Source organism: Balaenoptera borealis (assembly GCF_965194805.1).
Source record: "Balaenoptera borealis genome assembly, chromosome: 8".
Classification (NCBI taxonomy): domain Eukaryota; kingdom Metazoa; phylum Chordata; class Mammalia; order Artiodactyla; family Balaenopteridae; genus Balaenoptera; species Balaenoptera borealis.
Window position 1 is genome coordinate 36,545,869 of NC_138865.1, and position 26,658 is coordinate 36,572,526.

The 26,658-nt window shown below is 42.0% G+C and overlaps 1 protein-coding gene across 1 annotated transcript in view; it reads right to left on the reverse strand.

Moving 5' to 3' along the window:
* The window catches only part of AOPEP (aminopeptidase O (putative)), a 372,310-nt gene that overhangs the window by 280,454 nt on the left and 65,198 nt on the right, over window positions 1-26,658 (reverse strand). The window contains 1 exon segment of the mRNA XM_082401307.1: window positions 20,392-20,558. Coding sequence (XP_082257433.1) covers window positions 20,392-20,558 — 167 coding nt within the window.

The window sequence follows — 26,658 nt, forward strand, 5'->3', positions numbered from 1 at the left end:
ATCTGGTCAATGAGTGAATAAGATGTCAAATTCAGGGTAGAAATATTACCATGCCTATATTGACCAGCAGACCTCTAATGACATTTTTCAAAGTGCTTTACCAGTAAAAATCAGTAATAGGTTAGATTTTGCTCTCCATATGCTTGCATTTCTGTCTCTCAACTAATTCTGAACTTTGGAAGGTTAGTGGGGTCATTATTTATTACCCTCTGAAACTCTACCAACTTAGATCCAAAGAAATACATGACAGAACTTCTCTGATAAAAGACAAAATTTTAAATAGGAAACAAATACAGAATAAACATGATATCAAGTTTGAATAAATATGATATGATATCACATTTAGAAGCTATTAGAGGAGATACTTGAAGAAGAAATGTAGAAGGGCATGCCGCTGGAAAGCCATCACAGAGGCAGCCGTTCTCTCAAACTTGCTTGTAAGTTTGATCCTGGTTCTAGAATCAGAATGGCCACTCTTGAGATCACTTCCTTCACAGCTGACTAAGAAGCTGAAGGTATGCTCCTCTTTAAAGAGACAATCAAATCCAGTGATGCTGGAGACAATCTGATGACGTGTGTAGCTTCTACTGGGTTTGAAGGAAAACCACAGCTTTAAAGAAAATGGCTGCTGTGATCCCAAGCCAGTAAGAAGAAGGCAGAGACAATCCCAGCAGTCTTGACAAAAACCTGACATGGATCTGACATGACATGCTGTACTGCACCCGCCTCCCTAATGTTTCTACTTTCTCATAACTACCTCACTCGCAGCCTGATGCCTCCCTGTAGCTGCTCCATGAAGAACTTCAATTTGGACTGAACAACACAATGAGAGCTGGCACAAGTTGGGTGGGGGGAGGTGGAGATAGAAGAAGAGGAAAGAAGGTATGGGTAAAGAACTAAATGTTTTGAATATCCTAGGTTTAAAAGAGAAATTTTAAATAACAAGACTCTCTTGGTCAAAGGGCTGTGGTCTGGTCATTCTTTCTCTGAAACATATCTTGGAGTGTTTAACATGGGCCATTGAACTTTCCTTTTAAAACTTCAGACTCTTGAGGGTTCAGTAAATAAACAGTAAATAAATAAATAGTGAGAATTTCAGGTAAAAATGGAAGATTGAACACTTATCTGATAAGGAGTTAATATCCAAAATATATAAGGAACTCATACAACTCAATAGCAAGAAAACATATAATCCTAGTTAAAAAATGGGTAAAGGACCTAAATTGCTTTCTCCCAAAACCAAATTAAAGGACAGTAAAAGGATTTTTTTAAAGGCTTAAACCAAAAGGAACAAGGAGAAAGAATAGGAGACAATTACCGCAAAATATTGGAAGCCAGAATGCAGGTGGGAAGAGTGGCGAATGACATGGCAGCCCTGAATCCTAAGTTAGCTGCGGGAAAGACAAGATTCACCTCATTTTATCCCCCAGATGCCCCCAAAAGGCTGGGAGTAGAAGAAGTACTAAACTAAGCAGCAGGACAGGCTGGATGACTAAGAAGGGCTCAGATCCCTGGATGGCTTCCCTTACTCCTCACACCTGGACTATCTGCCCACAACTCCCCCCCTCGCCCCCCCCCCCGCCACACACACACACACACACACACACCAGCAAATAACTGGAGGTTTATTTTCTAGAGAATAAAAGAGAGGGCCTCTAGGGGGAGAATGGCATAGTTGAAGGCAAACTGAATGGGATTAGATGAACATATGCATATCAGATACTGAGACCACCAGCTATTTCCCCTTATTTGGTTCCCAAAATGCTGACAACCAGGTTTTTACCTCCAGGCAGGAAAACGAAAAAACCTGACCAACCCAAGAGAAGGATATTGACATTGGTGGTTCCCTATGATCAGCCTATGATGAAACTTACAGACGACAAGCCTTATGTATTCACTCAGTGCTCCAATCAGCATTTTAGTCCCTTACCCCCAAACACCTACAGACAAATCAAGGGCCTTCAGGCATCTTTAGAAAGCCCCTAATGCAAACGTGAGAGACCAAAACAAACAGAAACAAGCAACCTGGAGGACAGTGACCATGCAAGGAGAAGAAAACTTCAATAAACACCAAACAGATACACACTGAAAGTTCAGAGAATTTACTGCAGTGCTGAAACAAGAACAGTATAAGATTTAAAAAGAGGACTTGAAAGTAAAGAGAATTAAGGATAGAAGGAAAGAAGAAAATTAAAAGGAGTAAGATGGGATATAAAGCTGAGGAAATCTCCCTAGAAAGAAAAAAAAAGACAAAAACATGAGGGAAAAATAGAAGAGCAGTTCAGAAGGTCCAATATCCAAGTAATAGAAGCTCCAGAAAAAAGACAACAGAGGAAATAGAAGGGAGAAAATCGTCAGCTAAGAAATTCGAGAAAATTTCCCCAAAGTTAAGGGACCATGAGTTTTCAGATTGAAAGGGCACACAATACCCAGGACAGTGGATACAAATCCAGCCGCATCATGATACATCATTATGAAATTTAGAACCCTGAGGATAAAGACAAGATCCTACAAGCTTCCAAAAAGAGAGAGAAAACAAAAATCACATACAATAAGGACATTTTCAGACACGTAAAGTTTCAAAAAAAATTCACCTCCCACACATTCTATTCTCTGGAAGCTACTAGAGTATGTAAAATATGCTTCAAAAGGAGGTAGTAAACCAAGTAAGAGCAAGACAGATGATCCAACACAAGAGAGACACAAAGGGAACCTGTAGAATAAAGTCTACTTCTGGGTATATACCTGAAGGAAATGAAATCACTTATCTCAAAGATAGATGCACCCCATGTTCATTGTAGAATTATTCATAATAGCCAAGACATGGAAACAACCTAAGCCCCAAATGACAGAGGAATGGATAGAGAAAACGTGATACACACATGCACGTACAGAGGAATATTATTCATTCATAAAAAAAGAAGAAAATCCTGCCATTTGCAACAACATGGATGTACCTTGATGGCATTACGCTAAGTGAAATAAATCAGACAGAAAAAGACAAATACTGTACGACCTCACTTACATGTGGAATCTAACAGAAAAAAAAAAAAAAATCATAGAAAGAGAAAGTAGATTGGTGGCTGCCGAGGCTGGTAGGTAGAGGGCAGTTGTGGGGGAAATGGGTGAACGCGTTCAAAGGGTACTAACCTCCAGTTATAAGATGAATCAGTTCTGAGGATGTAATGTACAGCATGGTGACTACAGTTAACAATATTGTACACTTGAAAGTTGCTAAGAGAGTAGATCTTAAAGGTCCTCACCACACACACACACACACACACACACACATATATATATCTCTATATATATCTATAGAGATAGAGATATAGATATATATATAGAGAGAGACCTTATTGAGGTCATTTTGCAATATATACATATATCAAATCATCACACTGAACATCTTAAACTTACATAATGTTACATGTCAATTATATCTCAATAAAGCTTAGGGGGGAAAAAAGAATGAAACACTATGCACAGTAGGCTTTCTCCCTACGTTCTGCTTTGAACTTTTGAGCTGTTTTTTTTTGCTGCCCCTCTAGTTCTTGTACCATCCATCTAGCACAGGGACAAGATGAGACTTGTGGAAATAGCAGGAATTGAAACTACTTTCAAGAAAGAACACTGCTAATGGAATAAGAGGTATCTGTTAGATGCCTGCACGTGGTCATGGAGAATGCACACAGAGTGCCCAATCACACCATGTCCCAGCACCTTTATCAGAATGTCTGTACCCTCAGGGTGATGTGGGGAGGGCACTGAAAGCCACAGAGGGGTGTGGCCGGGGACTGGAATGAGAATAGCAATTTAAAAAAGTCAGAAACCTTAAAATGACCTAGAGTTTGGGAGTGAGATAGCAAAAGTGATCACAGAACCTGAGGCAAGTCCAGCAAAAGTATTTTAGAGCTGCCATGCTCTCTCCACAGTCCTCTCAGGAAGTTAAATAATAGAAAGAAAAGGATTTGAGGGGGAAAGGTGTTGAAAACATCCCCCAAACCCATATTCTAAATGTTCAAAATGATTTTCTCCTATACAGCCCTCAAGACTTTTTATTTTTTTAGATTTCTCTACTTAGTGGAGCTCATATGGAAGAAACTGTTTCATACTTCAGGCTTTTAAAGTAAAAAAGTTTTCTAGGCTACCAAGCAAGTCAAATAGGGGCAGATCATCACTAAGCTGGGCCACATAAGAACTGGCCAGGAACCCACTTCCCAAAGACCCTAGCTGGACTCTTCTCAGAAGCTTCTCAAAGGTCCAGTCCAGTGGGCTTCTTGCCTGACCCTGGGTAAATCTGGAGCCAGTGCTGCGACAACTGAATGCTTCCAGGGCTCTTGGGAGGCTCTTGCTAGTTCATTACTATGAGGGCCTGTCTAGTATCCTCATTTGGTAGCAAAGTCTCTTTTGGGTTGGCTGTTCACGGATTATTCCACTGAGTCCAATCTTGCATGAAGACAGCCCACTGCTACAGGGAGGTAGCTGCTCAGGGAATACCTGACCTCACCTCAAACCAGACTGCAAAAAAATGCAAATAACAAGGTGGGAATACTGCCCCCAGAAAGCAGAGCATGCATTCCAAAGATGAAGAGAAATAATTTCTGCATTATCTATTGTTTGGGATAAGTCGACCTTGCAAGGAGAATTGACGAGAGTTTATTTCTCTTGAATATATCCACTGACTGAGTTCCAGCTCTGGAATCTGATTGCAAGGGTTCAATTCCCTGATCCACACTCACCAGTCTGGGCACATTGCTTAATCTCTCCATGCATCAGTTTCCTCATCTATAACAAGGGAATAATCACAGTCTCTACCTCACAGCATTATGTGAGGAGGATTAAGTTAGATAACATATATATTGATAGAAATCTCTAGGCATAGTAATTGGCACATAGTAAGTGCTGAAGAAATGTTAACTGCTGTCATCTTTACAGCTGCCTCCCCCTGTTGCTTGGGCTGACTTTCTGGAGGCAGAGACTAAGAATGTCGAAGGTATGGCTGCCACATGTGCACTGAAGCCTGTGGCCCGATGAGGCCCACATATGGGGTTTAAGGTTGAATGGCATTAAAACACTGTGCACACAAAGCGATCCATTTAAAGGAGAATGACAGCCCAAAGGGGGCATCCTGTATGACTTCATATAGAATGGGCCATTTGGAGACTATTTAAATGGTGTTTACTTTAAATGAGCCATCCTCGATGAAATAGACAGTGAATGCCTTCATTTTCCTTTTTGATTCAATCCACTTGCCCTAGACTCCCTTGCTACACCAGCTGCAAAGCAAAGAGAACATGCTGTGCTTGAATTAACCCAGAGTTTTTCCTCTGCAGATGATTTCACGGCCAGGCCAGGATTCATTAGCAAGACGCGCGGGGAGAGGGGCGGTAGGAAGGGGCCCAGAGGAAGAGGCGCTCCCTAACTGTGCAGGCTTGAGCCAGTTCGCCTCCCTTCTGGGCCTCCTCAGAAAGTTCCTGAAAGCCTCTACGCCACCTACTCTAATTGGAACGTGTTTAGGAGAGAAAATTCTTATACTTCAATTGTCTCACTAGTAAGACAGATTAAACAAATATTGTTCTTATAATCGTGCTAGCAGCTGCTACAAGATCCAAATAGACATTTCCATCTTCAAAACAGGACTGAAATTTTCCTTAAAGATGATTGTGTGTTTTGCAAGTACGATAAGAATTTGAGATGGGTAATTTTTCAAATTGTAAGTTTTGAAAATCCTTATAACTAGAGAGTGTTAAAACAATTACCTTAATTATTTTCTTCATATACTACTCTTAAAAACTGTCTTATGAATTGTCTTGAAGATTCTGTCTTTCAGGGGAGGACAAGTGGAGAGGAAAAAAGGAAGAACATGATGGAGTATTCCGTTCATGGGAGGAGAGAGAACTTTTTATGCTAAACCTGTGAAAAACTTTGCTAATTATCTGAGGAAACTGTTCTTACAAAAAGAAAAAAAATTTAAGGAAAAAAAAATCAAGATAACCGTAGTTATTTCTACACATCGATCATGCCTGCTAATAGTAAATTAAATACAAAATTTATGCAACATCATTGTACTATTCTTAGGGGAGTCTTGGACATACTCACTCAACTCACACTAAAGGCACAGCCACACCACACACAAACACTCTGCTTCCACAGAGGCAAAAGCAGATGATTTATCTTTGCAAAGTTAAGCATCTCACAAAATTTCTTGTTTTTAAAGAGTTATTGTTTAACTGAAAATTAAAACAGGCACTTAAATTCTCCCTATTTAAAGCATCCACTTTGTCTTTTAAACTCTTCCGTAGGTTAGACAAACAGCATGAAGCAATTGGAAACACCAAATTGATACATGCTTTTATTTACATAAATTTCTTTACTCAATTCTTCTGTAGTGCCTGCTTCTTTCCTACCTCAAGCTTGTTTCTTTCTCTAGCCACTATTCTTAATTTCAGAACTTCCTGCCCAAACTAGTCCATATGTCAAGCTATTTCATTATTTTGGAACATCTTTGTATTACAAATTTAAAATGCTTGATGGTATATATAAGAGCATGTATATATAGGAATATGAATTTATAAGTGTATATAGACACACTATATATAATGTTTTTATTATATATTTTTATATATTTATTATAATAAATGTAATAGATACATAACAAGGTAGGTAAAGCTCCCAGTTTGGGTTGCTCTTCCTCTTTTGGCTTCTTTCTCTAGTGCTTGGGGCTTTCAGCAAACCCCAGCTTTTTTCTTTCACTACTTTTTAGATGCTGAGTCTACACGTTCTGGTTTTATGAGCTAGTACCACCCTCCTGAATACCCATGGCATGACTGTCTTTTGTTAGTCCTTTCCCGCTGTTGCTCAAGGGCGAGAACTGGCACCAGAACAAAGGAGACAGTAAGGCGCCCTGGGCTGGTATGCACCAGCACTGCCTGACCAGGGCCATGTGCCAGATCATGCCACCACTTCTCAGGCACTGATGCCACCCGGCAAGGCTTCAGGTTTCCTTTCCTGGCAACATGGTACTGCTTGTGGCACAGGAGACCCAGGAGAGAATGACCTTCAACATCATTCCCGTGAACCAGGTAGAAGAGTGCCACCTACTGAACCCAGAACACAAGCACCTCCACAGGTTTTGAGGTTTTCCCTCGTGGCTAATGGAATACCTAAAGGAATACATTTCACCAGGCTTGTTATGCCAAGTCTCACCTGCACTCTGGCCTACGCTGTGGATAACCTAGTTCCCCTTAAACTTAAATACAAAGTGGATCAGCAAACTGGACACCAAATCATTCTGTGCCAGATGGTCACAAGTGTGCTTTACTACTTTACTCACTTGAGAAAACTCATGAATGTCAAGCCTAAAACAAAAATCCAGGGGCCTTCCCTGGTGGCTCAGTGGTTGAGAATCCACCTGCCAATGCAGGGGACACGGGTTCAAGCCCTGGTCTGGGAAGATCCCACATGACGTGGAGCAACTAAGCCCGTGCACCACAACTACTGAGCCTGTGCTCTACAGCCCGTGAGCCACAACTACTGAGCCCACATGCCGCAACTACTCAAGCCCACGTGCCTAGAGCCCGCACGTACTCTGCAATGAGAAGCCACCGCAATGAGAAGCCCGCGCACTGCAACGAAGAGTAGCCCCCGCTCGCCACTACTAGAGAAAGCCCGTACGCAGCAGCTAAGACCCAACACAGCCAAAAATAAATTAAAAAAAAAAATCCATAGCAACAAGAATGGGTATACACATGCCTGCCGGAATCATCATTATCCAAAAGAAAGCACGATGACTTCCCCGTTTGCCAAATATGGTAAGTGCAACGCTAGGAGGGCAAGCAAGAACTAGACAAAAAGCGAATCACAAACAAAAGAATGAACTGACAAAGATTTGGAAAGTGCAAGGCATTATGTGAGACCTTATGAGGGATGTAACAGAGCAGAACAGTCCTCAATCAACAGTAGCTTTCTAAAGAGAAAAGATGCATTCACTCTGTACTCCTACCCCTTGAAACACATGTAGCCCAGAATAAAGTTTCCTCAGTTCAAGAAACAAGGAACTCTCTCTACTTTGCATTCTCTCTTTGTGAAAACACTTAATCATAACCATTCCTAATGTCTTTTAATTTACCATTTCCTTATACGTAATTCCTGGTCTCACACTGTGGAAGCAGTCTAAATAGTAGTAGTGCTCATTTTGAGCCATCAAGAGGAAAGAAAAGTTGGCTTTCAATTGCACACAGGAGGGTCTGAACCCTGAAATCTTGGCTTTTCCCTGGAATTTCCCACACGAAATCAAGAGAGAGAATGTCAGGGAGCTGGTCAATTGGGCAGGCCAGAGAGTAGCATTTTGCCCAGGATGAGGTAACGTCTACAGTCTCCTACTTTTGCATAGAAAAATGAAATCAGATCCTAAGCAAGGGCACAAATAGTTTTTAACACCTTTCACTTGTTCATATGCTTTTTCTCCTACATTTGGAAGGAGCTTAAATTAGTCAGTCTTGTTCATTTACTTGAGGCTTCCCATGAAAAACATAAGTGTAATGTTTTAATTTTCTAGGAAGTAGATACTAAATTAGACTCCGTGAAAATAAAACAAAATTAAACAACAACAACAAAATTACCAAACTGGGGGAAATAAGAATGTACTACACCAATTTTTTCCTTTTAAAATATACTGAGCCTGGAGAAAAGGCATAAACTCTAATCAGAAGCAAAACTAAAGGAATGACCCTGAAATCACTGTTGTTACTATCAGTAGTGATTTTAAATGCTTCTTCCATGAACCTATTACTTCTGTCTGATTACAGAGAACACATTTATTCAACAAATAGGTATTGAGCACCTACTATATACAAAACACTGTACTGGACATTGGGTCTCTGTGCTTAATAGTTTAGCTACATTTTGGCAGGGAATATAGGCCGACAATAACACACAGGCTAACATTTCTGTCTGCCCAAATGACATGATGCTGGGGAAGTTATATAATAAAGGAGCTAAATAAGTCAATCTAAATCTATGGCCTTGACTTAGCCTTATTGAGAAAAAGGATAGTGATTTCTCAGCTACTAAGATTCTTATGATGGTCATCACACTACCGTCTAAACCATTAGCCTTCTTCTTAAAAATAGCCAGGAGGAATGATTTCCCTCATGTAGTGAGAACTCAGAGGTCCGTCGTCTGATTTCCGTCCCCTGCCCAAGGGTTGTTATCATTTCTGTCGCTATTATCTGCCTCATTACATTATGCTGCTCCCAGGTGCTTTTCCTCTTTCGGGAAATCAGCTGGTGCCTGGCAAATGTACTAATCAGGTTGATGTGTCACTGTGATGGAAACTGTGACTTGCGGGTTGGGTTTTGCTGCTCATGTTTTCAATGATAGCTCCTCGTTTTAAAGGGCATTGTGCACAACAGAGTGGAGGTCCTATGAGACCAATCTACCAGTCTAGAAAACATGACTTGGAAAGGAAGTAGTAGCATCTTGTATCCACATACCCTTTTTCTCTAAGGAGTGCAGACACATTTGGAGATATTATTCCATCCTCAGAACAGCCATTTTGGGCCTGGCAAAGAGCATTGTTAATATGCTTGCCTGATTGTCCTCTGATAAACCCCAGCTGTGGGCTGCAGGAGGCGTGCAGTATTAAGCATAAAGTTCTTTCTTCTGGTGTGGCTCTATCCTCTCTCAGTTTGAATTGGTAAAGTCTGCTCTGTGGTATCATATAAAGTTGTATATAAGCAAATCCTAATTAGCATCTACTTTATTATAACTATGCCCTGAATTGGAAATTCGGGAAAAAAATCCACAGATACACTGTTGGAGGTATGAACATTTTCCATGAAAATGTTAAAGTCAATTCTTGTTTTAATTTTTGATGGTAATCTTCAACTAGATAGGTAAACAGACAGATGTTGAAAGGATCAGAAGACTTTTTTCTGTGAAGGGCTAGTTAGTAAATATTTTAGCCTTTGCAGGCTATGCAGTCTTTGTTGCAACTGTTTAACTCTGCCATTGCAGCACCAAATCAGCCATAGACAATGGTTGTATTTCAATAAAACTTTATTTACAAAAACAGGCAGTAGACTGGATTTGGCCAAAGGGCTGGATTATCCAGATACAAATGAGTCCTGACAAACAATTTCAGAGTTCACATCTGCAGTAGTGTCTATGATTGCACAGGGACATGTAGCACTGCTTTAATTATTGAGAGATAATGAGAAAAGAACATAAGAATGATGCTTTTGGGGAGTAAAGGCTAAATGACATCACGGCATGCTGTGTAAGCAAAAGCTTCACAGCATATGGAAGAAAAGTGGTGCAGAATAAGATCATCATGTGGCTCAGGGTAGAACAGGCACAACGACCTCAAGAGAACCTTCATGGAGCTGTCAGCACCACATTCATATTGTAAGGGGCAGCTTCATTTCAGGAAAATAATAATCTTTTACAATAAACTGAAGTTGTCCATTTGAATTTCATTGATTTAGTGGTTTGGTCTGCATTTAATTTAGACTTTTTTTGGTGTTTTAGATGTGTAAGAGTATAGGAATACAAAATTGTTTGTCAGGATTTATTTATATCAGGATAATCCAGCCCCCTGGCCAAATCCAGTCTACTGCCTGTTTTTGTAAATAAGCATACATTTATAGTTTTAAAGATATCATTCTAATACAAATAACTTCAGTCAACCCTGGTGAATCATGAGGTTTTTTCCCTCTGACAAGAAAAGCAATGCTCAAGTTTGAGAAACACTGCCAAACACAAGGTTTAACATCTGAACTGCAGGACAAAACCATGAATGAGAAAGTATGTAGGCTTGGTGAGGTGGGGGTAGGGAGAGCCACATCGCATCTTGGGAAGTGTAGTTATCACCACAAGTGAACCAGAAATGGAGGCTGGAGGAGTCCAGGTATCAGTGCCTGCTTGAGACTGCAGTGTTTCATTTACTCAGTCAATTCAGCGTGTCAGGGAAACAAGCAAGGAGGGTAAAAAAGATGCTGTGTGAGTCCCAAAGAACTTCACCGGACAATTCACGAGACACCAAAACCTGGATAGAGGAGCTGTGTGCCTCAGTAACCTTTCACCTGTTGAACAGAGAGGGGATTTCAGGCAGCACACAAGTGGACAGTGAATGGAGCTAAGGGAAATCCTCAGACTTTATCCCGTCTGTTGAGACACACCAGAGAGGAAAGCCATGAGCAGGACAGGAAAAAATACTGCAGGATAAAGGTAAAAGAAAACATTGTTCTAAGGACTCAGAGGAAGAACAAGCCTCGGAAATGAATTTACTACAGAAACCAAAACAAGTTTAGAAAACTGGCATTCCCATTATGATACAAGAAGATACAACGTCTATGAAAAAATGGTAAAAAGCCATGAGAGGACAACAGGCTGAAATGGTGTAACAGATTGAGATCAAAAGACAACAAAGTAACAAAAAAGATAAGGAAGAATTGCAAGGGTTGTTACAATAACAATCTATAATGGAATTACTAAAGAATAAAATGTCTCCATGGAAACTCAGTGGTATAAAGCGTAAATAAAAAATGAAAAGGCAAGCCATACAGTCGGGGAGAATATATTTGTGACACGTATCTGGCAAAAGGCTAGACTCTAGAGTATATAAAGTATTCTTACAGTCTAACAATAAAACAACCAAAAAAACCATATTAAATAAATGGGCAAATGACTTGAAGAGACACTTTTCAAAGGCAGACATAAGAACGTACAATAAGGGCATGAAAGTTGCTCACCATCATTAGTTATCAGAGAAATGCAAATTAAAACCACAAGATAGTATTTCACCCCAGTTGGAGGGCTAAAATTAAAAGGACTGACAACATCAAGTGTTTGCAAGGATGCACAGCTACTGGACTCTCATACACTGCTGGTGGAATATAAAATGACTGAATCACTTTGGAAATAGTTTGCCAGATACAAAGTTAACTTCTCTGACCCAGCAATTCCACTCTTAGGTATTTACCCAAGAGAAATTAAAACCTTTGTCCACAAAAAGGCTTACACATGAATGTTCACAGAATATTTTTTGTAATGCCCCCTCAAAATTCAAATGTCCATCAACAGATGAGTGGATAAACAAACTAGTTTACTCATATAATGGATTACTATTCATCAACTTTTTAAAAAATAATAAACTATTGATATCCACAGCAATATGGGTACGTCTCATGCTGAGCAAAAGAAGCCAGACACAAAAGAGTACACATGAATGATGCCATTTATATGAATGTTTAGGAGAGGTAAAACTAATCTATAGATATGGAAATCAGATCAGTGGTTGACTGGAGTGGGGTTAGGGAAGACTCACTTAAGGAGGGATGGCAAAGGCACAAGAGAACTTCTAGGGTAATAGAAATGTTCTACATCTTCATAGGGGTGTTGATTAATTACATAGATGCATTTTTTTGTCAAACACCATTGAACAAGACGAACTGTGTGCATTTCATTATACATAAATTATACTGTAATTAAGTTGATTAAAAACCAAGGTACCCACAACCAGCTCCATTCTAGAAAGTTTTGAATTACATAAATAAATTTTTTAAATTCTATGAGCCTGTAGGCAGAAAAATCAGACTACTTTCAAAGAATTTTAAAATGATATCGGAGTTCTCCTCTGAAATACTAAGTAAGATATGGTAATGAAAACATTTACAGTTGTTTAAGAGGGAAAAGAAGTAAGAATTTAATACCTAGCCAAGGATTGTTCATAAGTAAACACAACAGGGCTTCCCTGATGGTGCAGTGGTTGAGGGTCTGCCTGCCAGTGCTGGGGACGCGGGTTCAAGCCCTGGTCTGGGAGGATCCCACATGTCGCGGAGCAACTGGGCCCGTGAGCCACAACTGCTGAGCCTGCACGTCTGGAGCCTGTGCTCCGCAGCAAGAGAGGCCGCGATGGTGAGAGGCCTGCGCACCGCGATGAAGAGTGGCCCCCGCTTGCCGCAACTGGAGAGAGCCCTCGTGCAGAAACAAAGACCCAACACAGCCATAAATAAATAAATAAATAAGTAAACACAACAAAAAGCTCAAAAATGGGAGGGCTAAAAATGGGAGGGCTCAGAAATGGGAGGGCTCCTAAAAATGGGAGGGCTCAGAAAATATACCACATACCCATCCTTCTAGGAAGGAAAAAAAAAAATACTGAAGCTATTTCCCAGCTGACTAGGAGATGACTCAGACTTAAGAGATCAAGAGTAAAGAAAGTCTAAATACTTATTGCAAATATAAAAATATAATTTGAAACTGGATGAAAATGTAAAACAACAATTGTAATTCCTAGAAAAGAAGATATAATACAAAAACAAAATATAGAGATAATGTGAGTCGCAAATCCCAAACTGTATTTATTAAAACTGGAGAATGTGGGTGAGGGAAGTTGATAGAAGTAAATGCCCATTAAATTCTTTATTTGATATAGAATGAAGTCAAGAGCTATTGGTTAACTAAATTGTGAAACATCCATTTATGGAATACTCTATAGTCATAAAAATATTGAGGAAGCTCTTCATGGTCAGATATGAAATTATCTATAAGATAAACTTACTCTAAAGAGGGAAGCACAATACAAAAAAGTGTATAGCATGTTATGATTTGTGCAACAAAAGAGGAAAAAATATACTATACAAAGGAAACTGGTGACCTTGGTTGCCTTGGGGAAGGGTTACTGGGTAGCTGGGAATTAGGAGTAAAAAGGAGACTTATTGTAAATTTTTTTGTCCTTTGCTCATTTGTAAATGAACCATGTAAACGTGACTTATTTTTAAAAATGAAATTTTAAAATGTATGATTTGTTTTGTTTTGACTTTGAGAATCAAGTAAACATTCACTGAAGACTTTATTACATGTGTAAATCTAGTTTTTTTATGAAGAAGACATCACAAATCAGAAAAGATTCAATAAATGATCTTGGATAACTGGTTTCCTATTCGAAGACAAAAATGTTTAGTCCTCATTTCACAACCCTGACCAGAATAAACTACAAACAGATTAAAGAGTGAAATTACAAAAATAAATAAATTTTAAAAAATTAAATAAAAATATTAGAACAAAACAGGTGAGTCATAGAGCAAAGAAAGACTTCCCAAGAGAAACCTAACATATTTGATTACATAAAAATTAAAATCTCCCATAGATTAGAAATATTATATAAAATTAAAAGGTATACTAAAAACTGAGAAAAAATACTTTTCACAAATATAAGAGATTAATATCTCTATTTTATTTTATATATTTTTTAAACAGGAGACTAGCTTACAGATTTATGTAATGTAAGTCTTATGTGACACGGGAGCCTCCACAGGAAATGAAGGCCCGAAGAAACAGACCTGCATACTTTTCTGCTGGGTTTGATGACGAGTGGACAGTCAACTCAGGAACAGCCAGATGGAAGAGATGCACAGGGCAAGGTACGTGAGAAGGAGCACGGAACTTCCATGCCCTCTCCAGGTACACAGTTCTCCCCACATCTCCATGTGTTCACTAACCTGGAAGTTCCAGTATCTTTATTTTTTAAAGATCCAATCAAATTAGAAGACAAAACAAACTTCTGGAAACCTCACTAACACCTCAATATAAAAATGAGCAAAGGAAATTAACAAATAGGAAATGAAAACGGTTAAGAAACATATAAGGATATATGAAACCTCATTGATAATTGAAGTAATCCAAATTAAAGAGAGGCCTTCTCTTGCCTATCAGATGGGTGAAACTCCAACGAAAAGGAGACCTTCATAACTACTGATGGATATGTAAACTGGTACAACCTTTCTGAAAAACAACTTGAGATATGTACCAACAGTCTTAAACAGGTTCAAAACTTTTGACTCAGTAATTCTAATTTTATACAAACTATCTCCCCAGGAATTTAATGCAACTTTATTTATAATAAGAAAAAACCTTGGAAACAATAAAAATGTCTAATAATATGGAAATGTTAAGTAAAATCTGATATATTCATACAATAAAATATTATGCAGACATTAAAATTATCAACTTGAAAAATACTTAATGACCTGAAAGACAAGCAAGATATAAGTGAAAAAAGTAGAATACAAAACTGTTATATGCTATGATGACAATTTTTTTTTTTTTTTTTTTTTCTGGAGCATCAAGTTTATTAACTAGAATTGGAAGAACCAAGGAGTTCTTGGAACAAGAACTATCCCCCTCCCCCACCAACACGGAAGACAGAAGAGTAGGGGAGGGGAGACGTGCCCCAGGAATGACAGTCCAGTCTCTCAAGTTTCACCCAGGTGGGGGTTGAGGGGCAGACCTGCAGCCACGGTGGCCTCGCTTTCGGTCGCCCGGGCTGCTCCGGACCATCCTCTGAGCTGGCCAGGGTCTTGGATACGATGCTTCTGAAGGCCGTGCAGAGAACACACTCCTCTTCCCCTGCACCGGGCCCCAGGGAGCGCGGCGGCCTGACCTTCCTGCCTCGGTCATCCATGGGGTTCACATGGGCTCACTTTATTATGACGCCTCATGCTGGGCAGCTTGCAACAAAGATGCTTCAAAATAAAGTTCCAGATTCTCCCAGCCACCCCTTGCTTTTTCTGGCTCTGGCCAGAGAGAGTGGATGAGGACACACTCTCAGGCTGCCCAGCGTGGGAGGACCTTCCAGTGTTGGACACACCCAGGGGGCAGCTGCTTCCCTCTGGGGCTCCAATCCTGCTGCTGCTGCTGGAGGTGGATGTCCCAGTGCCACACTGGGGGGCTGGGCTGGGGGTGGCAGTCCTCGCCTCCAGGCTGGGTGGGGGACAGGCAGACTCACCGGTCTTCTGCCCTGCCTGCTGGTCTTCCTGCAGCTGCACACTTTTTCTGTGGTAGAGCCACCTGGTTTGCAGGGAGGACACCACAGGGCTTGGAGAAGGCTCAAGTTCACTGCCACAGAGGTCCCCGCAAGAGAAGGGCTTCAGAGTTATGATGGAGACCTCCACCTTGGGTTTCTTGGAGCTCACACTGCCTGTCCCAGTGTCCTGGATCTGGTCGCAAGTCAAGCCCGGAGTCCTCACCATTGTCACCTCCAGGTCCTCTTCACAGGGTGGCTGGAGTGGCTCCTTCTGGCCCATGTTGACCCATGGATGCCTCATGAGGTCAGGTAAGGTGCCTCTGTCACTGGGGTTGAGGGCAATCATTTTTTGTAACAGATCCCTTATCTTCAAAGACAGATAAGGTGGGATGGGGTATTGCCCTTGTAGGATTTGCTTCCGCAGCTCCTGGAAGTCTTTTCCCACAAAGGGCTGGGACCCAGTTACCATGGTGTACAGCACTACTCCCAAGCTCCACACGTCCACCGCAGGGCCGCTGTAGCTCTGCCCCAGGAAGAGTTCCGGGGCAGCATAAGGGGCTGTGCCGCAGATCATGTCCAGTTGGACAGTGCCATCACACTTGTTGCTGAGGCCAAAGTCTGTAAGTTTGATATTCATGTTGGAATCAAAGAGGAGGCTCAGTGGCTTCAGGTCTCGGTGCACGATGCCCCTCCGGTGGCAGTGCTGCAGGGCGGAGACCAGCTGCTGGAACGGGCCTCGGGCCTCCGCCTCTGTCATACGGCCATGGGTCTTCAAATAGCGGTACATGTCCCCCCCACTGAGGTACTCCATCACCACGAAAAATGTCTCCTCTGTGTCAATCACCCCCAGCAGTTTTACAATATTGGGGTGATTCAGAGCCTTCAGACTGCACACTTCCCGGAAAAGTGCCTGGACACTTGAGAAGCTCTGACGCCTTTTCTTTATGACCTTCACAGCCACCTGTGTCCCGCTCAGAATGTGCCGGGCCAACTTCACTTTACCGAAGGTGCCTTCACCAATGGTGTGGAGGATCTCGAAGTCATCAATATGAGCCGCCTTGCCAGCAGATTTGGCTGTGAGGCCCTGCATCCTGGTGATCTGCTAACTACACTGACTGACAGCACTACCTAGCAAAGCTAACTACGCTAACTAACAATGCTAACTGTACTAACAGGGCTAAGTATGCTCTCTCTACTAACAACGCTAACTACGCTAACTGTACCAACAGCACTAACTAGTACTAACTACACTAACTATGCTAATCAAGTATTAACTATACCAACAATACTCACTATGCTAACTGTAGAAAGAACAATGACACAAATAAAAAAGAGTAGAGAAAAGAGAAACGAAAATCAACAAAATGGCAGAAACAAGGAAAACACAAGCTAACTGTAGGTCCAAGGCCGTCAGGTCACCAAAAGCAGCTTCCTGGGCTCTAAGGACCAAAAACCTGGGCCCACCTTTCTCTTTCATAGGGCTTTGTGAAGTACATCACAATGGTGCACTCTGAGGTCAGAGCAAGAAATGGACCCATCACCGCTGGGGACACACCACAGTGGTTTTCTCACTTTTTGAGTTCAAGGCCCCTTTACACTTAGGAAAAAGGATCCCAAAGAAATTTTTCTTTACGTGTGTTATTAGATATTGGTATTCACTTTGTTATAAATAAAAATCTGCAGGATACTTCAGTGGCCTTTTTATTTCTAGTTTGAAAATGTGTAATAATTTTAGAGACCTCATAATGTCTACACTTGAAATGTTCAATTCCTTTTCCTTAAATTCTGGTCTCAAAATAACGTTACAACTTAATTGACTTCACGATACTATACAAAATGTTCTGTTGCATAAGACATGATACGGTACATTATGAAAGTCTATGAAGCTGAGAGAAGATTTGCCAGGAAGGTCATTGAGCAGATTTCTCATCAGGAGCCTCGGAGGCCAGATGGCATGACTCGATGTACTTGAAGTGTTGAAGGAAAGAAACCGTCAACCAAGAATCCTATATCTAGCAAAACTTTCCTTTGAAAATGAGGGAGAAGTCAAGACATTCCCAGTTAATCAAGAGTTGAGAGAGTTCTTAACCACCAGACCCGCCTGCCACAGGGAGTTCTTCAGGTTGGAGTCAAGGACCCTGGACAGTAGCTCAAAGCCTTATGAAGAAATAAAGACCTCTGGTAAAAGTAGACAGACGGGCGACGAGAAAAGCTAGTACTGTTGTAACTTTGGTTTGTAGCTCCACTTTTTGTCTTCTATTTGATTTAAGAGACTAATATATAATAAAACACACACATACAAATCAAAAAAAAAAAAAAAAGATCACCTCTTCACCTAGAAAAGTTACTTCACCCCCACTTTAGCCTAACTTTGGGAATTCCCATCAACAACATTCTTCTTTCCACTGTAGGAAGCAATGCTGCCAGAAGCTATGGCAAGCAGAGCCTCTTCTAAAATGCCTTTGATGACTGCAGCAACATGGATGCAACTAGAGATTATTAAGTGAAGTAAGTCAGAAAGAGAAAGACAAATACCATGTGATACCACTTACATGTGGAATCTAAAGTATGGCACAAATGAACCTATCTATGAAACAGCAACAGACTCACAGACATAGAGAACAGACTTGTGGTTGCCAAGGAGGAGGGGGGTGGGAGAGGGAAGGGCTGGGAGTGTGGCATTAGCAGATGTAAACTATTATATATAGGAGGGATAAACAACAAGGTCCTACTCTACAGCACAGGGAACTAGAGTCAATATCCTGTGATAAACTGTAATGGAAAAGAATATAAAAAAAGAATGTCTATATGTGTATAACTGAGTCACTTTGCCATACAGCAGATTGGCACAAGATTGTAAATCAACTATACATCAATAAAAACAATAAAATAAAATAAAAAATGCCTCTGATGATGTACACAGCCCCTGCTCCTGCTGACTACCTCTCTGCAGCACCCAACACTGTGAAACCCCGCCCCCAGCTGAGGTCACTCCAGTCCTGTGTCTCCTTCCTTTGTCCTCTGTCTATGATGACAATTTTTAAATGATAATATGTACTATAGAGAGAGATGTTTTTTCTTTTTTTTTATAAATTTATTTATTTATTTATTTTTGGCCGCGTTGGATCTTCGTTGCTGGTGCCTGGGCCTAGTTGAGGCGAGTGGGGGCTGCTCTTCGTTGCGGTGCATGGGCTTCTCATTGCAGTGGCTTCTCTTGTTGCGGAGCATGGGCTCTAGGCGCATGGGCTTCAGTAGTTGTGGCAAGCGGGCTCAGTACTTGTGGCTCGTGAACTCTAGAGCACAGGCTCAGTAGTTGTGGAGTATGGGCTTAGTTGCTCCTCGGCATGTGGGATCTTCCCGGACCAGGGCTCAAACCCATGTCCCCTGCATTGGCAGGTGGATTCTTAACCACTGCACCACCAGGGAAGTCCCTATAGAGAGATTTTAAATACCGGAGGGAAATGCAACAAAATGTTAGCAACCATTTTGTTTAAAATTATTTAATTTTATTACTTTTACTTTTTTGTATAAGTCTCTATAATAAGTAGTGGAAGGAGACACCATATTGTAAATAAAGAAATATTACAATTACAAAAATTTTACCTGGCATCAACATGCCCTGGATCTCAACTGAAAGTGTTAATTATTGCAATAAGCAAGAAATTCGCAGACAAAACCTTGATGATGCATTAGCACTTGCCTTCCATCTTTCTTACACACCTTTGGTTCAAAACTTCATGTCCAGGGCTTCCCTGGTGGCGCAGTGGTTAAGAATCCACCTGTCAGTGCAGGGAACACGGGTTTGATCCCTGGTCTGGGAAGATCCCACAGGCCGCGGAGCAACTAAGCCAGGGGGCCACAACTACTGAAGCCTGCACTCTAGAGCCTGCTTGCCACAACTACTGAGCCTGTGCTCCACAGCTACTGAAGCCCTTGTGCCTAGAGCCCGTGTTCTGCAACAAGAGAAGCCACCGCAATGAGAAGCCCGCGCGCTGCAACGAAGAGTAGTCCCTGCTCACTGCAACTAAAAGAAAGCCCACGCGCAGCAACGAGGACCCAACGCAGCCAAAAATAAAATTAATTAATTAATTATTTATTTAAGAAAACCAAAACAAAACTTCACGGCCAAATAGTGTACAGAACAGATGCAATACTAGGACGACTCCAGTGGGCCAGCCAACAGGAGCACTATCGCTCAGCGTAATGAATAACCCTGTACAGGCTCCATGACCAAACCACAGATAACTCTACTGTAATGGTGTTTCCATGACACACTTGCCTGCCCAGAAAGTCTTCAACCAAGACCACCCACTTACGGCCCACAAACCATCAGCTGAAAGCAACTGCCTTAATAATCTAGGAATTGATAACTCTGGCATGAAGAGCCCCACATGCCATGCCTAGGCTCCCAAGTGCCTCTCCCCATCCCGGGCTGTTTTCTCTGACAGGATGTTTTATTGTATGTTCAGTCCAACCCAGCTAATAAAGGAGCTCTTTTAAAGTGGAGAAAAACACCGTGTATTGGGTTGCTGGGTCCAGCATGTGTGCAATACATAAAGAAGCACAGAACACATGTACAGTACCTTCCCGAAGCTGTGTTGGCTTGGCAGAATTTTCCCCACTCATTAAAACAACAAAAGATGCAGCTGCTCGAACTGTAGCCTGCCATGTTGACATGGCAACGGGTGGCTCCTGGCATGGAAAAAGGGCCCTGTTGTTTATGGGCGATCCCATAGTATAAACACATGGCCTGCAGAAGAAAGACAAAGAAACAAAGGGGGAGAATCTTTAAAATGAGTTGTCACTTTTCTCACCACCATGGTAGCGAAGGTTAAGTTGAGCTTTCAAAGAGAAAATATCTGAGACTTTGTAGTTGACTGGTTTCAGAGCATCTTGAACTGAAACGGCCAAGGGCTGTGTGAATAGCTGAGTGGTAATTTCTCCCAAATGAATTACTTAAACATGTAAAGAGAGTTTTTTGTTTGTTTGTTTGTTTTTTAAGGGGAAAAATATTTTTTTGGATAAAGTTTTAAATACTAGTCTGCCAAGTTAAAGTTTACACTAACCTTGCCCCTCCCTTTAGGCCCTTAGGCCTTCGAAAGAAAAAAGTTTTAGAGACATTCTTAAAAAATTTTGGAAAATATTCTGGAAAAGAAAATATGTTTAGTGATCACTGAGATATTAATACTTAGAAAAACAAGCTGGTGGTCTCAAATCCAGTGCTGGCGGACAGATACCCCCAATCTTGGAAACCACCATCTCAAATGGAACCCTTGTGGGAATCCTTGTGTGGAGGCCAAGAACAGGGGTTGGCATATCAACAGGACTGTAGGTCACAACAACCAGGCTTGTGACGGGAAGCCCAAGTGCAGAGTTGTTACCAAAGCAAGTGTAGGAAACCAACGGCATGACATTAGGGCTCATTCTGCTACAGTTAAAAAACACAAACCCACACATACCAAGAACGATCCCTTCCATGATTAAGTCACAGACAGAAATGGAAAAAAATCTATGAGATCCAAGAAATCTATTCTTTTAACACCACAGAGGAGAAGGTACAGACTGACCCTCAGCAAGATGTCTTAGGAAAATGTTTCTACTTTTTGCTTTTCAGGAGTTATGGCAAATATGATATAGTTTTAATCAGCTTGATTTATAGAGTAAATAATAGAGCAGAGCACTGCCTCTCTCGCATAAACTGGTTTTCCTTTTTAGTTAACATTGTTATGACTGAACATTTATTGTGTTCTTACAATGAGCAAGAACACATAGAATGATGGCCCCACTCCATCAGTCAGGGTCCAGGAAGGAAAAAAGAAACCAGCCTAGGTCTTAACAAACAGAGGTTATTTTATATAGGGAATTGGTCATACAAGTAATAGAAGTGCTGAGAAGCCAAACAGGGAAGAGTGAGGCAACTCAGAGATTAGACACAGTGGTAAGGAGCTGTGACTCCACAGGTTGGAGGAGCTACTGTTACTGGGTGTTACAGGGTCATTTGACAGAAGCCAGAGTCACAGTGGGGAATGTCCAATGGGTGCTGGGACCAGGGAGACTCAGTCATTGATGGAGATGCCAAAAGAAGCAGAAAGAGGGGAGGAAATACCTTGTATCTCACCAACTCTCAAATGTTCCATCAATGCCCCACGTTGGCCAAACCTGACAGAAAGCCAGAAGACAAGGCAGCCTGAGAAATGAGGTTCCTTGTCATTCAGAGAAGATCATAATAAGAGCAGAAAATGGACCTTAGAGCAAACAGGCAGTCTACCTCCTAGAAGTGTATATGCTGTGATAACTCATAGAATTGACATGAGGCAGGGAAAGAAGATTAGAAATTCAGAAGACTTTGGTCCTGGCTGGGTTACCAACTCATTAAATGGCTATGGAAAAGTCCCTTGACCTCTCTGAGTCACATGCAAAATGGGGATGGGGGGGCAGGTATGTGACTTCTATTGTCTGTTCTGGTCCGTAAACCTATGATTACGTCCCAGAAACGTAGACACAAGAACAAAGGCAAATTTTCATGGAAGGCCCAGAATCCCCCATCGGTTTCAGTGAGTGCTGAGCTCCCACCCTGGTCCCCTTGGATCCTTGGTTAATTGACTTAGCCTTAGTTAACTGCCCAGCTTCAGGTTGTTTGAGAACCTAATGACGAAGTCGCCTAAAGCCACCTCCTCCTAGGCGGGGCTGCTGGTTGTGTTTGCCTGGTGGGGGGATGCTTTAGCAGCTCAAGTTCTGAAAATTCCACCTGTTTTTTCCCAAAAGGCCCATCTTAGGGAAGGATCCCAAGATGAAACGTATCGTCAGTGGAAATGGAGTATATTGCCACTGGCCAAATGGCAGGTATAACTCCTCTTCCTCTGACAATGGCAGCCATTGAGAATCAAGGCTTTCTTTCTCACTGAAGCAGAATGGACCCCACAATTTTGCTCAGCTCATGAGCTTTAGGAATCCACTTCCAATCTAAGCAGACTTGTGGAGATAAACCTATTTGTGATGCTCACAGGGAAGTGGGAGGCCCTTGCCTAGAGATCGCCTAAGACTTTCTCTGCCTCATGCACAGCGGAAGCTGACCCCATATTACGGTCCTAAGTCCTAGGGTACTTAGGCCAAGTCTGAAAGTATCTGTGCTCTCTTGCTTTTGCACGCAGCACCTCATTTCCCTCGGGTGACTCTGGTGCTACAGGTCTTCCCTTCCCTGCACAGGGAGCAAATCCTCCCCAAAAGACTGGCTTGCCCAGATGTTTGCTCTCCTTCTTCCGATAAGCTTGGGTTGGAGGTCACGCTGGTATATTATTATGCGTTCCACCTGTGCCCTTAGGTATGTGGTCCCCAAGGCTTCCTCCATCAGCCTCCATACCTCTTTCCAGAAGAAACAATCAGATTTGAGGTGAGGTCATGTGTGAGAAGCACTGCAGAGGAAGAATCAGAAAGACATAGTGATTTGCTGAAGGAGAAGGAGAAGGAACAGAAGGCCCCTCTGAGGTAACCAACTTCCAAGATGGACCCCAACGACCCCTGTCCCTGGTATTCACACCCCTGTGTAGTCCCCTCCCACACTGTATCAGGTTGGCCTGTGCGACCGATGGCTATGGCAGAAGTGATGTCACTTCTGAGATCAGATTATTTAGAAATCTATGGCTTTTGTTTTAGGGGTTTTCCTCTGTGTCTCATCACTTCCTCAGGGCAGGGCGGGGGGTGCCATGTCATGAGGACACTCAGGCAGTCTATGCAGGAGCCCATGTGGTAGGAACGAAGGCCTGTGGCCCACAGTCAGTGAGGATCTGAGGCCTGTCAACAACCTTGCACGTGAGTTTGGAAGAGGATCTTCCAGCTCCAGCCAAGCCTTGAGATGTCTGTGGCCCCGGCAGACAGCTGACTGCTACACTGTAAGAGATCCGGAGCCAGAACAACCCGGTTAAGCTGCTCCTGGATTCCTGACTCTCAGAAACTGTGTTTAAGTTTTGTTCTTTTAAGCTGTTTAGTTTTGAGGTAATTTGTTATGCACCAATAGATAACAGAATTTTCCCAGATTTCTGCCTCAAGAGATAAGATGGCTCATGAAGCTATTAAACAAGAGAAGAAACTAAGGGTGCCAAGCAGGTCACAGGAAGGGACAAGGGAGAAGGAAAGTTCCTACCTGTTTAATTTGTGTAGAAAGGGCTTTACACACCATATGGCAAAGGACACTTGTATGGACTCAGAGACCTCAATTTCCTAACCCCAAACAGTATAGTGTCCAACAATGGGACTGAGTGTCTGAAATTAGACCTATCTCAAAAATTTAGAAATGGTGATTTTATGAAGTAGTAAGTATTGATGTTGCAGGCAGATTTGAGTCTGGGTATCGTACACAAATAGGGAGGTGGGGAGGGAATCCTTCCATTGACTGGATTTAAAAAAGCATGTTATCACCATCATTTCCTCCCCAGTTCTCTATTATTTCCCCCCTCTAAACAGCCTAGTTCTAGATATTCTGTTCTAGAGTTTTGTCCTGATCCCCTGTCATCCTCTTGAAGGCTCTCTTTGCATCGGCGCCTGAAGTCTCCCAACCAAGGGGATTAGTTGCCTGGCCAGACCCCAGGAAGCTCTCACCTCCAATCCTCCCACTGTCCCCACAAGTCTCTTTCCCTCCCCTCTTTATATGGCTGGGGCATCCTTTCTGCCAAAGTCTATATGTTTTCTTTCTAGCTTTCCACTTGGTCTCCAGAGCTATAACTCTGAAAGTATAGATCAAGTCATCTATCTAAAAGCCACACCCATAAATATACCCTTGTCTGATATAAGACTGAATCACGTTCTTATTGGAATGTTTTCATAAATAGGAAAACAATCCTAGGCAAAATTTCTTGAAAATGTAGATTCCCTTCATGTTCCCAGTCTACTCCCTTCTTGGCCTTTTCTTCTTTCTCAGCTGCAGCTTCCCTCCTCCCTCCTCAACACACCTAAACCGAGTGCCAGTGACTTCATAACGGATGGCTTTTTCAGCTTTCACAATCTGATATTCTTATGCATGTCACACGTCATGGTGCAAATGTCTAAAACAATCTAAAGTTAAGTAACTACATTTTAACAGGGATGAAAGCTTTAACCCCTGGATAAAGGTCTAGTGGTGGAATTTTGGGGATCTGACAGAAAGTGGAGAACTGGTCGACATAAGGTCTTCATGGAGTCATACTCTCCTGAAAATCATACCCTCTACGTGGTGACTCCTATCACACACACATTCCCCACCCTTCCCTCCCCCCGCCCCTGTGTCCCAAGAGGGGAGGAAAATCTTTGTGCATTTATAAACATGCTCTGCAGTTATCTGGATGTGTAATCACCGAAAGAAATGCAGCTGTGTTTATTCAACATGCACAGCCTTGCACCTCGGCCATGTTGCTAAAATGCTTATGGGATAGATGTTTTAGGCGCCAGCCTGCAATTCTGATGTTTATAACTTCATTATTTCCCAACTGAACAATTCCTTCCAACGTGAAAAGGAAAACTCTCTTTCACCAGGGCTCGTTCTACATGCCCTGGGATACCCACCCGCATGGAAGACCCCCCTGGAGAGCCCAGACTAACTGCACAGGAGTTGTGGGAATGGGAGGAGGCCACTGAAAATCAGAAAGAAAACAAGGTAAGATGGGGGTCACAGGCAGGCCCATGGCTTGTTGCCGTTAAAGAACTTCTAAATTGAGGAAAAACCTGTCAGAGTAATAATTACTTCAGCTTCTTGTTACATGTTTGTGTGTATGCGGAGCAGTCAAATGAGGATAAGATACACTATGCTGCTATGGTCTGAATGTGTCCGTCCTCATTCATATGTGAAATCTTAATGCCCGAAGTGATGGTATTAGGAGGTGGGGTCTTTGGGAGGTGCTTAGGTCATAAGGGCACAACCCTCATGAATGAGATTAATGCCTTTATAAAAGAGGCCAGACCGAGCTTCCTAGCCCCTTCCACCATATGAGGCCGCAGCCAGAAGTCGGCAGTCTGCAACACAAAAGAGGGCCTTAACCAGGACCTAACGATGCTGGCACCCTGATTTCCGACTTCTAGCCTCCGGAACTGTGAGAAATAATTTTCTCTTGTTTATAAACCATTCGCTCTGCAGTATTTTGTTATAGCAGCCCAAATCGACTAAGACATCAACTAAACTAACATGTTTGCTTGTCTTTTTAGGACGAGCCATTTTTAAAGCCATCTATAAAACTTGTAGGGAATAGATTCAAACCATATATTTTCTTTATTTTCAGTTTACTATATGCATGTCTTTTTGCAGTTGGAGTAAAAGGAGGTTATTTTTAGTTTAAAAAAAATGTTTCAAGTTTCACCACTTTCTATAAAAATCACCCATTTTCAGAGACTTGATTATCACAGATCAACAACTGGGGAGAGGGCTGCTTCCGCAGACTCCAGTAGGAGGTGATGAGCCCCCTGTTGCTGTGGGTGTGGCTTGATGGGATGTTTTCCCACACTGATCTGGTCACTGGAAGCCAGGGGGCCACAGATGTGACAGCTCAGTGGGTCAGATTCTTTTATAAACTCCCCAGAGTTACAAAGTCTTCAGGCCTCCTCTAATTCCCTTCCATCTGTACTCCTTCCTGCACCCGATCCTTTTTATGGCTCCACGGTCTCAATAAACCTAAGTTACAATTTCCATTGTAGGTAAGCAACCCTCTTGCTTTCTTGTTACACAAAAACCAAGAGCAGACTACTAAAACAGGAAGTGTCAACCACAACTCTCTCTCACCCCTATACACACACACACACACACACACACACACACTCTCACACACACCCCTTCTTTATTATCATTCTTCTTCATGGCACAGTCACCAAAACTGTGACTCACCAATCGT